The 15,659-nt window shown below is 45.6% G+C and overlaps 1 protein-coding gene across 2 annotated transcripts in view; it reads left to right on the top strand.

Annotated features, from left to right (window-relative positions):
• The first annotated feature begins 9,247 nt into the window (after positions 1 to 9,247).
• The window catches only part of CDK13 (cyclin dependent kinase 13), a 143,621-nt gene continuing 137,209 nt past the window's right edge, over positions 9,248 to 15,659 (top strand). For both annotated transcript variants that reach the window (XM_075558180.1, XM_075558179.1), the window contains exon 1: positions 9,248 to 10,467. In XM_075558180.1, the coding sequence (XP_075414295.1) occupies positions 9,248 to 10,467 (1,220 nt within the window). The remainder of the gene's footprint in view (positions 10,468 to 15,659) is intronic.

Here is a 15,659-nt window from a genome sequence, read left to right as displayed (position 1 = left end):
TTGAGAATGATGAGGGCAATGAATGTACAAATGTGCTTTACACAATTGATGTATGTATGGATTGTGATGAGTTGTATGAGCCCCTAATAAAATGATTGAAAAAAAACCCAAAATAAAATCAATCCATATATCAGTTATATTAAGCATATTTGTATATATGTGGGCATCATTATTTTCTAAACACTTTCTTTCTATTGAGTCTTTGGTATCAGCTCCTCTTTTTTCCCTCCCCCCACCCTCATTACCCCTTGATAAATTATTATTATTTTCATATCTTACACTGACCGCTGTCTCCCTTGGTTTCCGTTGTTCCTTCCTTTGTGGGTGGGGGGATGGTGGTGGTAGTTCTGTGCTGATCATTGTGATCGATTCCCCCTTCCTCCTCCTCTCCACACCTTCCCTTACCCTCCTGGTATCGCCACTCCCATTCCTGTTCCTGCATTCCATGTGTCCTGAGCTCTTCTATGTGGATTTTAGCAGGCTAAATAGGCAAGTCACATGGGGATATGGTGGGAATCACCACGACTGCATCCTTCAAGTCCTCAATGGCTGTACAGAATCTCGGCAATGCTTCCAGGAAGGCAGCAATGCATCTGGTTTACTATTTTCCTAGGCAGGGACAGTTCTAATAGCTTCCACTTTGCTTTTCCCACATTAAGAGCCCTTATTCCACATTTCTGCCAGTTGCTGATTATGTCTATTCTAATTATACATTGTGGAACTGGGGAAATTACTACAGAATGAGTTCAGGGACTCACTGTGAGACAAATCTGAGCTAAGACTCCATTCACAACTTGACAACTCTATGCCCTCGCCCTGACTAGAGGCCCTTCAAAATGTTTTGGCTCACCTGGAATTAGTCAAATCAAAGCCAATATCTAGCAATCCCTGGAAAGCCTATTCTCTTTTTCCCAGGGAACAGTCACCATATAAATGGCCTCAGATTCCTTTGGAGAAGACTGGGGAAAGACTAACAGTATGGACCTTTGGCAAGGTAGTGGGATCCTTCCTCAGAGGGCCACAGTTTCCCCTTCACTCAAGGAGTTGTGGGTCTATAAACTGGCTCAATCAAGTCTTGGAATTGATTGACGAGTCATGAGTCTATTATGATGATTTAAAGTAGACTGTCTTTCATCTAATCTATAATTCTTCTGCTTTTACAGAATAAGTAAATATTTAGTAAGTTTCCCTTCTAGTGACACCCTGCTGAAGTAGCCAATGATATAGAGCCATACAAGTCTGGTTATTCTGATTACTACTTTGACTCTGCTGTTCATTACAGCAACCACGCTCACCTTGTCTTTGTTGATTAAATACTGCCCCTGGACAGCTATCCCCACAGGCTCAAGCAGTCCCATTGTAGTTTAGGTGTCTTAATCCAATTCAGGCAATTCCCACCGTCAAATCTGCCTTAAGAAAACAGCGATCACAAGTCTTCAGAGATGCTGGGGTTCTTTTACATATTTGTTCTTCACTATTTTGCTATAGGCATGTCCTTCGAGCCCTCAGTATGTAGGTCGGTGGATCTATGCTAATAAATCCAGTTTAACATGCTAATATCCCCAAACCTTTGCATATCTTTTTCTACACTACACCAAGGCAGGGGTGGCTCTTTAACATGACTAATTGTAGATCACTTGAAACCTATGCTTCAGCAAACCACCAAGTAAACTATTCAATCCACTCCTAACTTCTTTTGCTGAACCCCTGAATGATAGTATGAGCCTGTGTTAGAAGTGAGCCTAGGAGGGCACATTTATGACTTCAAAGTTTTACCAGTGAAGTTGGTCGCCAGATTGTATTATACAATTACCTCAGACATTCTAGTTTTACTTCTGGAATATTGTGAAAATGACATGGCAGCCATGTCTAACTTCCTTTGGCTAGACAGGGAGAATGTAAATCTCACACCAGTCCAAGGCAGAGGTCAGATATGCCTTATCTCCACCCTCCATCCTTCTTTATGTTAGACACCAAAAAATTCTTCCCACAGTACTCTACTTCTCCTCTGAGTTCAATAATCTGTTGCAATGGCCATACAGAACTCACAATTCTCAGGGGATTTTATTTGGGATGTTATCAGGTTAACACAAGCCAGGATCAGAAAACTTTAAAGACAGTCTTCTGTACACAGCAGCACCTCTTCTTAGCCAGCAGCCACTTCTCTCACTGGCCCTCAGCCTTTCAGTCACATGATTGCTTCTATGGGTCAAGTAACCCACCTGCAGCTCTGCTTCACTGATGTATGTTCTCAACGGCATGGCTCCTCTATTCTGGCGCCTCTGGTCTTGTCATGGTATGACCTCTGCTGCCTCCACCATCTCATGGACGATCTTGAATGTGTTTTTCTGGTAGCTCTTCTTCCTTGATGGTCCTGGACATCTTATCTTTCTGCTTTTGATATGGCTCTTATACTAGGGAATGACAAAGCTGACCAATACATGAGCTAGAGTGCTCTACACTTTATTAGCCTAGCTCCACCCAATCATTTGGTAGAAGGCAGAGAGAAATGGATAAAATAGCCATAACTAATTAATTTCAGCATACCACATCATTGTAAACTATTAGAAACTTAAAAGGAAGAATTGAAATTTGTAAAGTTTAGGGAAAAAAATCAAGCCAGGTTGGTATTGAGTCGGTTCCAACACACGGCAACCCCATGTGTTTCTGAGCAAAATAATACTCCATGGGCGTTTCAGAACTGTGACTTTTTGGAAGCAGATTACTAGGTTTTTATTCTGAGGTGCCTCTGGGTAGGTTCAAATTGCCAATCTTTTGGTTAGTAGTCAAACACACATTTGTGCCATCTGGGATTTCAAATCCATAGTACAAACCAAAAACTAAAAACCAAACCCATTCCTATCATCAATTTCAATTTGTAGAGACTCTACAGAAAAAGAATAGAACTACTCCATATGGGGTTGAGGACTATAAATCATGAGCAATCAATGCTTATGGAAGCAGCAGTCAAAAAGAGATCAAATGACACACTACATTGAGTCAGTCTGCTGTACAAAAGCTCTTAAGAGGGTTGAAAAGCAGGGAGGGTGCTTGAGGACTAAGATGCTCCTGATCCAAGCCATGGTATTTTCAGTCATCTCATATGTAAGTGAAATTTGGACACTGAATAACAACAACTAAAGAAAAATCTATGCATTTGAATTGTGCTACTGGCTAAGAAAATAGAAAGTACCAAAGATTGCAAAAAAAAAAAAAAAAAAGAAAGAAAGAAAAGAAAACCCCAAACAAAACCAAATTGACCTGTGTGAAGAAGTACAGCCAAAACAATTTTCTATAGACACTCCATCTCCATCTCACCTACTTTGGACATGTTATCAGAAATACTAGTCCCTGAAGAGGATAACATGCTTGGTCAAATGAAGGGGCAGCAAAAAAGAGGAAGGCCTTAGATGAGATGTCTTGACACAGTGGCTTCAACAAAGGACTCACTTAAAAAAACAATTGTGAGGATGGTTCAGGACCGGGTGGTATTTCGTTCTGTTGTACATAGGGTCACTGAGTTGGAACTTACCTGATGACATCTAACAATAATGATGATGTTTGGGTGAAAAGTGAGCCATAGGGCTAATTTCATTTACAGGCCTGGCTAAGGGTCATATTATTTGGTCCAGAGTAGTTTCTTAAATGTTAGTTGCAATGTAGAATCTGAAATCAGATTAACTCTTTGTATTGTTATATTTAAATTCACTAGTCTGCCTTGTGCTTTTGATCTTTTGCTCCTGATTTGTAATTTTGTATTGATCCTCTGGAAAATAATTGGCTCATTGAGTTCTGTACATATAATATTTATAATAATATATAAACATTTATGATGTTTACACATTAAAAAAACCTACTATATTCTAAAAGATATATGATGGGAAAAAATAAAGATATATGACGGGGGGCTGACCCCACTACCAGATACTAAGTGGACGCCTGCCCCTCCCTCAAGAAGAATTTATTTCAAAGGATGGCATTGAATCTGCAGCTCTGGGAGAGGGACATATCTGATAGGAGCACAAGGGAGCAGATGAAGGGGCAGGAGGAGAGAGTGGAGCACATCCTGGCCCACCAGGCCTTGAGGACAATGTTCCCAATTAGAGCAGCCAGTCAACAGAGAGGACCACATGGCCAACCCCACTACGAGACATGATGTTCCTCACTGACCCATGGCCCTGCGGGAGACAGCACCGGAGACAGTGTGGGAATTGTGCCTGACCTGATCCTGTCACACCTAGGCAAAGTACTGGGGGAGTGCAGAGGAACAGTAAGAGAATGGAGCAGCAAGGTCCCCAGGGAATGCTGAAGGTGGATTTGGGGGCCAGGGCATGTTGCCCCAACAGACTGGACTGGAAAACACTCCTAAAGGCCAACAAACGAGCCTTGACCTAAAAAGATATATGAACACACATTAAAGCACACATTCTATTAGCTATCAATAATGAGGTCCTCACATCATACTTCCTTTGTAAAATTCCACTGTCATCTGTGAGACAATAAGAATGTAAAAAGCTAATTGTCTTATTACTATTAAAGTAGTTTTGACTGTGTAGAACCACTGAAAAGGTCTTAGTTTCCAGATCTTACTTTGAGAACAGTCGATAAAGTGTGATATGACCTGTTAAATAAAAAAATAAAACAAAAAAAGCATCTTATATTTATTTTAAACCAGCTGGAAATTTATATAAATAGCTAACATGGTAGATTATAATTATAATCCTAGATGATGATTTCTAATCTCCTTATATTTAGGCAAGCAGACAGGCATATAAATGGATGGTGTCTAATTTAGAAGTCAGTCCAAGTTTTAGAGTTTGAATCCTATTATTACTTTGAAGAATGGGGGCAGGTGGCTGCATGTAGGGTATATATTTAATTAACTTTTGTGATTGGGGACATTAGGTAATGGCATGGGAAATGGAGAAAACATTTAACTTGTCAAGGATTTCATTTTATTTGGATTCATAATCAATGCCAACGGAAGCATCAGTTCGGAAATCAAATGATGTACTGCATTGGGCAAATCTGCAGCAAAAGACCTCTTTAAACTGTTTGAGAGATCGCTTCTCCGCCTTTTGGCTAAGATCAAGTGTAGTAAATTGTTTGAGAACTAAGGTGCATATGATCCAAGCCATCTTAGTTCAGTCACCTGATATGCATGTGAAAGGTCAATGAATAAGAAAGCCTAAAGAAGAATTGATATAACTAAATTATGGTGTTGGCAGAGTATTGAACTGCTAGAATGAATAAGTCTGTCTTGGAAGAAGTACAGCCAGACTGCACCTGAAGAAAGGCATCATGGTTGGAAAAGTAGTGGTCAGTGAAGAGAAAGACCCTCTCTGAGATGGAGTGATACAACCGCTACAACACTGAGCTCAAATGTAGCAATAGTTGTGAGTGGGAACCATGTCTCATTTCCTCCAGCTACACAAAGGAGATGGAAAATCCAACCCCACACCTGTTCCAGTAAGATTAGTATTAGGCAGTGGTCAGACATGCCTTTACTCTCCATCTTTTTTTTTTATCCTATTCTGAGATCAATCATCTCTCTCAAGATATTCTACTTCTCTAGAGGGTTTGAGAATCCATTATAAAAGGCCAGAAAGAATTTGGAGAATACTCATGATTATAGGTTTACTGGAGTTACCAGGTTACAGGTCATGCTAAACATCAGTAAGGATACATTTCTTTTTCTGTATTGGCTCTTCTCAGCCACTGCGGCAGCCATGTCTCTCTCTGGTCCTCTGCTTCTCAGCCCCAAGTGATTCCTGGGCCTCTACCCTACCACGACATGTTTTACAAAATGTTGATTAATGCTCAAAGGGCACCCTACTTTTCAAGCCAGCCTCCTGCCCTTACACACTCAATTTTACTCATTCTGTGTGCTGGAAAACTCCATTGCTCGGTCTCATTATTTCAGTATGTGACCTTTGGCACTTTGCTGCTGCCACATGGAGGGATCTCACATGTGCTTTGCTGGTGACTCTTTCTTGATCATCATGGGATTCTTTATTTCTGCTTCAGCGATGGCTGATTCTTACACAGTGTACTGGCAAAAGTGAGTTAAGAATCCTCAACATCGTATTTGCATGCTCTCATTCAGTCACTGGGTTGGAGTTATAAAAACTATAGGTAGAAGATCCATACCAAGGGATTTCACTTGACTGGAGTTTGGGAAGGTAGGGCAGAAGTGGGCAACACTTCATTCTGTTGTACATAGGGTTGCTGAGTGGGAGAAGACTCCACTACACCTAAGACTAATGCCTTTGGGAAATTCAATCTGCTTCATTCCTCCCTCTTCTCCTCACCCTTCAAGACAGAATCTTTGAGGAAACATGTGGGTAGGAGACACTTATTATAAATAATTTAATGCATGTTTTCTGTCTGTATTCTACATTGGCATCTATTCTTTCTGTGTGGATTATGCTTTCTTTGCAAGTTTAAGACAGAAGATGACAGATTATCAAGTGGAACTGGTTACGTATCTGAGAAACTGTTAGATAAAGCAGATAAACCTCTATTTTCTCCTCTTGTAGTTCCACCAGGCATTTCAAAGTATGAGGCAGGTAGATGTCATTTTTATGGGGAAAAAAAACCACTTAATTGGTCTTGAGGTTCCTTGCTTCCTACTCTTCACCTTCCCAACATCCTCACTACTTCTTTTTGGTTATGCACAACGACCCACAGTGCACCCACCCAAGCCTGCTTAGGACTTCTAAATTACCTGTTCCTTTGTCTCCTAGTTTATCCTTCAGGAAACATCTTTCGGTTCAGTCTGAAATACACTGCCCTAAAGGAACCTCACTGCCATCGAGTTGATTGACTCCTACAACCCAATGAGGCAGAGTAGAACAGCTCTTGTGAGTTTCCAAGGCTTTTTATGGGGGCTGAAAGCCCGAGCAGCTAGTTATTCAAACTGATCTTACAGTTGGCAGCCCAAAATGTAACCACTACAGTGGTAGTGGATGTTCAACTCGGTAAGATTATTTACACCCAGATATGGATTGCCAAGTGTTTAAGAATTGAGAACCAGAAGGGAGACATCAGTGTGAGACATGAAAACCCCCCCAATAATTTATAAATTATCAAGGGTTCATGAGGGAGAGAGGGTGGGGGAGGGGGAAAATGAGAAGCTGATACGAAGGGCTCAAGTAGAAAGAAAATGTTTTGGAAATTATGATGGCAATAAATGTACATATGTGCATGATACAATGGATGGATGTAGGGATTGTGTTAAAGGAGTTGTACGAGCCCCCAATAAACTGATTTAAAAATAAGAAGAAATGAGAACCAATTGAGGATCTGGATACACAAACTTGTAAAGGAGTGACTATATGTAACCCTTGAGTGGACTACTTAGCTTTTCAACGAATTAAATCAATAAACCATCTAGGTTTTAATTGAATTATCCCAACTGCCCAATCTATAACTAAAAGATAACCTTGGTTAAGCAATAAATCAAATGCAAGGTCAGAGTAGTTAGAGTATGAAGGTGAAAGTGGGTGAAATGCCAAGGGGGAAGCTCCCATTCGACCTAGGGGTTTTGACGTCAAGGTATCTGGTTATAAGCTTGGGATTTTCAGTAGCTCCTTTTGACATTTTTTAGTCCCCTGATTTAAGGTTTTTAAAAGATAAAGTTCAGTATTCTCGAAGCCTGAAATTCCCTGAATAACCCAAATTTCAGTTAAGATAGGGTCGCAAACTTGGATGTAAGAGAGTCGGGGTGCCTAACTGCACCTCCGGGTTTGTTTTGCGGGGTGCCCCTCCCGCAACTGTTCCAATCCTGTGGTTTAGCTGAAAGAAGACGCCCAGGGAGACCGCCGGCCTAGAAGGCCACTAACTGCAGTGTTCCTTTGGGGGTTTCCGGGGATTCTTGTTCCCGCTGTGACCTTTCACTCCAAAGAAAGGCATTGCGGAGCCTGCGAGGAGGTCGGGTCTGCGCGCTGGACAGAAGCAACAGGCGTGACCAGCAACGACCACTGCGCAATGCTCAGGCGACAGCAGTGGGCGGTGCAGGAATCTTTCCTTTCTTCAATCGCTTTTCGCGATCCCACCCTCACCGGAAGCGGAGCGGCTTCTACCTTACGCAACTTCCGGTGCGGACCGCCGGGTCGCTGACGGGAGCGAGCACGCTGGTGCGCGGCAACATCGTTCCCGCCTCCTTGTCGCCATCACCACTCATCTCTGACCTTTTCGGAGCGTGACGTGCGTGCGCGTCTCCGGCCTTGCGTCCGGGCCGAGGGGAAAGGCCAAAAGAGTGAAGCGAGAAGGAGGGGTTGCGGAGGTTAGGGCCCAACCAGCCAGTCCCATCGCCCTCCCTCCTCCTCCCGACTAGGATCGCTGAGGGAAGGGGAGGAGCGAACCGGGGCCGGCCGCGCACTCCAGGAGCCTCCTCGTGGAGGCGGGGGGCGGGGGGACTCTGGAAAGGGGTAGCTCCGTCACCTCAGCTCGTGGCGGCGACGGCGGCTAAGGAAGAAGAAAGTCAAGAGCCCGCACCCACCGCCACCGCCTCAGAAAGGCCCCCGCCCCCATCGCCCCGGAAACAGCCCTCCGCCCAGTCCCGCACACTCGCTGCCCTAACCGTGATCCGCAGCACGGTCGCCTCCGCCCCGCCCCGACGCCCGTCCCCTCGGGCCGCCGAGTGCGCGAGGCCTTAGGCCGGGAGTTGTTGTCAGGCCCAGGCCACTTCCGAGGCGTCCGCGGTGTGTCGCCGCCGCCACCAGAGGACGACGTCGACGCGGAGGACGAGGCGGCGGAGGCGTGTTGTCGTCGCGCCCACTCTCCTCTCCTGAATTCGCACCCAACGTCAAGGCGCGATGGAGTGAAGCGGCGACGAAGGTGGTACTTCCGCGTTGCGCTGCCCGCCCTGCCTGCCCAAGCTGCGAGCCCCGCCGAGACCGCTCCCCCACGCTGGGGCCACTTGGAAGACTCCGGACTCCCCCGCAGGTTCGCGCCGGGCGCGTCTGGCGTGTTAGCTGCCAAGGATAGGTCGGCGATCAAGATCTGGCGCCGTGTCGCTCGGATTCCTGCGCTCCTCGGGCCCGGAGGCCGCTGCGCACCCCACTGTGACCTGGAACGCAGGGACCCGAGTCCCGACCCGGATTATCGTGGCGCGTCTGCCGGCCGGCCCTGCTGCTGGGTGTCCCTCCGCCGCCGCTGTTCCCGTTTCCGGCGGGGGAGATGGCCAGGATCTGACCCCGGAGGAGGCCGCACCGGCGCCGCGCTCCGCGGCGGGTTCTAGGCGATGCCGAGCAGCTCGGACACGGCGCTGGGGGGAGGCGGGGGTCTGAGCTGGGCGGAGAAGAAGTTGGAGGAGCGCCGCAAGCGGAGGCGATTCCTGTCCCCTCAGCAGCCGCCGCTGCTGTTGCCGCTCCTGCAGCCGCAGCTCCTGCAACCGCCGCCGCCCCCGCCGCCTCTGCTCTTCCTGGCTACTCCCGGCACGGCCGCCGCCGCAGCCGCCGCCGCCGCCGCGGCCTCCTCCTCTTGCTTCAGCCCTGGCCCTCCACTGGAGGTCAAGCGGCTGGCGAGAGGCAAGAGGCGCCCAGGAGGGCGGCAGAAGCGGCGCCGCGGGCCCCGCGCCGGGCAGGAGGCGGAGAAGCGTCGGGTCTTCTCGCTGCCCCAGCCGCAGCAGGACGGCGGTGGCGGTGCTAGTAGCGGCGGGGGTGTGACCCCGCTGGTGGAATACGAGGATGTGAGCTCCCAGTCCGAGCAGGGGCTGCTGCTGGGGGGGGCCAGCGCGGCAACGGCAGCGACGGCTGCCGGGGGAACGGGAGGCAGCGGCGGGAGTCCGGCCTCCTCCTCCGGCACCCAGCGGCGCGGGGAGGGGTCGGAGCGCAGGCCCCGGCGGGACCGCCGCAGCAGCAGCGGCCGCAGCAAGGAGCGCCACCGCGAGCACCGGCGGCGGGATGGGCAGCGCGGCGGCGGCGGCGAGGCCTCCAAGTCCCGCAGCCGCCACAGCCACAGCGGCGAGGAGCGCGCCGAGGCCGCCAAGAGCGGCAGCAGCAGCAGCAGCGGCGGCCGCCGGAAAAGCGCCTCGGCCACGTCCAGCAGCAGTAGCAGCCGCAAGGACCGAGACCTGAAGGCCCACCGGAGCCGGACTAAGTCGTCCAAAGAGCCGCCGTCGGCCTACAAGGAGCCGCCCAAGGCCTACCGGGAGGACAAGACCGAGCCCAAGGCCTACAGGCGGCGGCAGCGGTCCCTGAGCCCGCTGGGAGGCCGGGACGACAGCCCGGTGCCCCACAGGGCCTCGCAGAGCCTGCGGAGCCGCAAGTCCCCCAGCCCGGCAGGAGGTGGCAGCAGCCCCTATTCGCGGCGGCTGCCGCGCTCCCCGAGCCCCTACAGCCGCCGCCGCTCCCCCAGCTACAGCCGCCACAGCTCCTACGAGCGGGGCGGCGACGTGTCCCCCAGCCCCTACAGCAGTTCCAGCTGGCGTCGCTCCCGGAGCCCCTACAGCCCGGTGATCAGGTGAGTGCCCTCGTCCTGTCTGTCTGTCTGTCTGTCTACGCTGCCAGGGCTGGGAAAATTGTGGTCGGACCCTTCTCTCGAGAACGGAGTCGAGAGGGGGCTTCGGGAGGGCGAGGCGTTCCCGCGCGCCCACGGCGTGGCAGGACCCGGCGGGAGGGAGCACGCCGCAGGTCCGAGGGTCGCTTCTCCCCCTAGGGCTGGGAGGGGAGATTGCCCAGGGAGAGTGCAAAGTTTTGTTTTTAACTTGTTCAAGTGGCCAGAGTTCTCAATTGCTCTTTGCTCTTTCAACCCCGTTGCTTTGGGTAAACCTGGAGCTTGCGTGGTTTGTCTCAATTTGGTAAACTTCGTAAAGACGTTTTCTTGTTGGAGATTTAAGAGTGGAGTGCCGTTTTTTGGCTAATGATGTGCAGGGGAGATCGGAACCCTGTTCTGATGTCAGTGTTGGACATAAATTGCAAAGGTGTCATAGAATTAATGACGGGAAAAGCGTCTTTGAAAAGTTTATACGTGGAAAAAACTAGTATGTGATAAAAAAGCTCATAAAAACGAATCGATATGTAGGATAAGTATTATACGTGATCTGTCAAAGCCATGATTATGAAGAAAAAACATTAAGACAAGTTACTGGTTTCTCTGTTGGTTTGTGATAACATCACTTTTTGATAATATAATCTAGTTTCTGTAACCCAGTGTTAACGAAGTAAACCTGTAACTGCTTCCCTTAATGTTGGCTAGACCGTTGCTGTGTGTTTTTTTTAATGTCAGAATCTTTGTTCGGAAATTTAAAGGGTATAAATTAATGAATTGGAGCAAACTTACTTAATGGTTACATCTTATTTGCATTGACATATCTTGTTTATTTAAACAAAGTAAATTAATAACTTGAGTGTTGTACAAACTGTCATATTCCTTGGGATGGATGGGAATTCCATGGCTTAAAAAGTTTGGGGTTTTGCAAAATGACATTTGGATTACATGTTCTTTTTCTATTGATCTTAGTTTTCAGTAATGCCAAGTGAATGCTGAGTCCCTGAAAGTATGGGTTATGTTGAATTTCAATACACCCTGTGTACCTGTAAAATTAATAGATCTCTTTGAAGTGTCATCTTGGTGTTAAATTGTGATGTGAGTAGTGCTCTAGGTACAAATTGCTTTTAAACCAAAACAGCTGTATAAATTTCTTTAGTCCTACCCACGTTTCATTTAAGCATATTTAAAGTGCTGGTTGGTGCCTAAGCAAAGAATGTTCCCATTGAGAACTCATAGCATCAAATTTAGCATTTGTAAGACTTTATATTTTACTTTCAAGGGTAATGTTTTAGGTGTGGCAGATTTGCATTTAAAAATTGTCTGGCAAATTCAGGAGTTTTAAGTTCCATTTTATGTGATATAATTTTAAAGTGGATTTTATATTTATCAGGTCTTTTGGTTGCTGGAAACATTAGTGTAGTTCTTTATTTTACAGTAGTGACATGTGAATAAGACTGTTCAACTTTAGTTAACATTTGTTTATTAGCATATTTTATGCCAGATATTGTCATAGGGAATAGAACCCTGGTGCCATAGTGGGTTGTGTGTTGGACTGCTATTGGTGAGACCAGTAGTTCAAGTCCACCCACTAGCCACCCACTGGGAGAAAGATGAGACTGTCTACTGTTAAGCTTTACAGTCTCAGAAACCCATAGGGGGCAGTTCTACTCTTGCCTGTCAGGTTTGCTGTGAGGAGGAATGGACGACAGAGATTTTAGTTCTGGGTTTGTTACTAGATAACTGGAACGTAGTTCTGAAGACAGACACCACAGGAGACATGGAGTTTTTGCATTATAGAGATCATTCATTCTTGAGTCTTTTCACTGTGTTTATAGAGGGACCACTGAGAATTTTAAAGAATTGACTCTGAAAGAAGTTTTAGAATATTTTGGCTATTACACCTATTGACAAGTGGCCATTTGGTATGTGCTTGAGTATATTTAGATGTAGAAGGCGTTTTTTTTTTCTTTGAGGTAATTTGCTTTTTAGATTGGGGATTTGAGGTCTATATTTGGCTTGCAACAAAAGTAAAACAACAGCCACTGTGTCTTTTTTAACAAACAAACAAACAAACAAACAAAACAATGCTTTAGGAGAAATGTTATGTTGCACATTAGTTTTACAATCTATCAGTCATACACAAATTATTCCATGACATTGATTGTCTCTCTCTCTCTCTCTCTCTCTCTCTCTCTCTCTTTCACACACACACACACACACACACACACACACACACACACACACACACTATGTCAACACTCTGTCCTTTTTTTTCTGGGTTTCCTATTTCTAATTCTTTTGGCTTCCCTGTTTCCTTATCTTTGGTTTTGGGCATATATTTTACTTTGGGTCTCTTACAGTTGATCCTTCTTCTGTTTGGGTGTTGTTTGCTTCATAGGTATACTGCTGGTTGAATACTAACTGAACATGGTCTCCTGGAGGATCACCAGTTTTCAGCTACCAGGTTTTTTTAGAGCCATAGTTTTTCCCATTCTCTTTCAGACTAATATGTCTGTTTCTTATTTTATTTAAATTTGCTCTACATTTTTAACTCATTCTTTCCAGGACCTTTTAATGTGCTTCTGGTTAAACTCACTTCCTTCAAGTCAATGCTGACTCAGAGTGACCGGCTGTGGGTTTCCAAGTCTGTCTCCCAAAGAGCTTCTAGTGATTTTGAATTGCCAACTATTCAGACTGCAGCCCAACAAATTACCACTATGCCACCAGGGCTTGTGGTAGCCAGGCACCATCTAGTTCTTCTGGTTTTAGGTGAGAGGATGCTGTGGTTCATGTGATCCATTAATCCTTTGAACAAATTGTTTACTTTAGTCTGTGTTTTCTTCACTCCCCTTTGCTCCAGGCAGGATGCTTACCAATAGTTGTTTCTTATTTGGTCATCTGCTTCAAAGGGTTTAAGACTTGGGGTGACGTGCACCAGATTAAGATGTAGAACATTTGTGAGCTGCGCTTTGCTCATTCACCTAGGGTGTCCCTCAAGACTCTATGGCCCTTCGTCTTCAAGTTCAGTAGTTCTAGGCCAGATGTCTCAGTTGCCACTATTTCCTGAAACTCTTGGAGATTCATTTTCCTCAGCGGTAACAGGAAAGGACTTATTTTTGGTGTTCTTTCAAGATTTAAATGAAACTTTGTATTTTGCAATCTATACAGCATTATAGAGATTAAAATGGTTGAATAGCTTGAATTGTTAAAATTCCTCCTCTTGAAACAAATCTGCCTCCGTGTAATTTGTATATTCCTCCCAAGTTTTACCTTTTGGCAGGTCACAGACAAATCTGTTCTTTAAATATAAAGACAATTGTCATGTCTTTGAAGTCTTGTCTTCTCTAGACCAAAGACACTGAATTTAAAAGTAGTATAAAACTCACTGCTATTGAGTTGATTTCAACTCATAGCAACAGAGTAGAATTGGTTTCTGAGACTGCAAATATTTAATGGAAGAAGAAAGCCTCATCTTTGTTCCACTGAATAAACGGTTGGTGGTTTTGAATTGCCAACAGCCCCATGCGTAACCCACTACACTACCAGGCCTCCTCAAATGTAGCCCATGTATGCTGTAATAAATAGTAAGGTGATCTTATTCCAGCCCATATGCAAGTTATATATTAATGAAATTGTCCATGCAACTTTAAAAAGGAAATACATTTATATTAAAAATAGTATTAAAATCATGATCCAAAGATTTTTCTCCATGTTCCTTCACACAATAAATCCCGTCCATTTTAATGACTTCTCCATCTGCTCATTGCGTTCATCCGAATTTCCAGTCTTGAGCTCATGCTTTTCACCAGTTCTTACTCTACTTTTCTCCTTGAATAACCTGTTTACTATATTTTGTTTACTATTCAAACACCAGCTTCTCCTTGGGAGAAGGAGGAGACTTTTTACTCCTGTAAAGAATTATAATCTCAGAAACACACAGGGTCAATTCTACTGTGACTTTGGCTTGTTTTGTCCATCACCCCCCCACCCCCACCCCTCACCCCACCCCCATTGGGATGTGAGAAGTCATTTAATCTTGCTGATTGGACCTATGATAAATGTAAGGGTGTGCTCAAAAGAGCCTGTTTAGGAAAGGGAAGAAATGATACTGATATTTGTGTTTTACTGTGTACTAGTTAAGGTTCTGCAGGAACCCTGATGGTATAGTGGTTGTGCGTTGGGCTGTAATCCACAGGTTCAGTAGTTCTAAACCACCCACCAGCTGCTCTCTGTAGGAATAAGACGGTGCTTTCTACTCCCATAAAGAGTTAGTCTTTGGAAACTCACAGGGTCAGTTCCACCCTGGCTGTGAGTTGGCACTGACTCTGGCAGTGAGTTTAGTTTTGAATGAGTCAAGGCCCTTGGGTGCTATAAATGCTTTGCTCTTGAATATTAGTCAGAGAAGGAGCCCTGGTGATGCAGTGGTTAAGTTCTTGACTGCTAACTGAAAGGTAGACAGTTTGAACCCACCAGTTGCTCTTGCTTCTGTTATGATTACAGCCTTTGTTCCATAGGCTAAGTTATGATTGACTTGACAGTGATGGGTTTGGAGTTAATTTATATTTGATTAACCACAAGGTTGGCAATTTGAATTCACTCTGTGGAAAGCTTGATAATCTGTTTTCATGAAGATTATAGCAATTCTTGAAACCATATGGAGTACAGTTCTACTTTGAAACACAGAGTCACAGCCACCGCCACCCCCCGCCCATGTGCCAGTTATTGCTAAATATTTAGCACATATCCAACCAAAACCCATGTAAATAGTTAAAATCAGTACCATTGATAGATTGAGAATTGGGGAGCTCTCAAAAGTTGGTTATTTGTTTTAAGATTAGCTTGAACTAAACCCAGCCCTGATTCAGAATTACTTGCTATATTCAGTCAACCTTAGCTGGCTTTTACAATAATTGACCACTTTACAGATGGTCTCTTCTGCAAAAACTCAATGAAGTCTGGCTGTTGTGTTAAGTACCACCAAGCTGGTTCTGACCCATAGGGACTGTATACTCAACAGAATGAAATACTGCCCCGGCTGTGCCATCCTCATAATTGCTCCTATTCTTGAGCTTATTTGTTGCAGCAACAGTGTCAGTCCATCTCCTTGGGAGGCTTCCTCGTTTTTGATGCCCCCTTTCCAAACATGATGCCCCTCTCCAGGA

This window comes from Tenrec ecaudatus, chromosome 9 (assembly GCF_050624435.1).
Source record: "Tenrec ecaudatus isolate mTenEca1 chromosome 9, mTenEca1.hap1, whole genome shotgun sequence".
NCBI classification, from domain to species: Eukaryota; Metazoa; Chordata; class Mammalia; order Afrosoricida; family Tenrecidae; genus Tenrec; species Tenrec ecaudatus.
The sequence above is the reverse complement of the archived record's forward strand: the minus strand, read 5'-3'. Positions and strand labels throughout refer to the sequence as shown.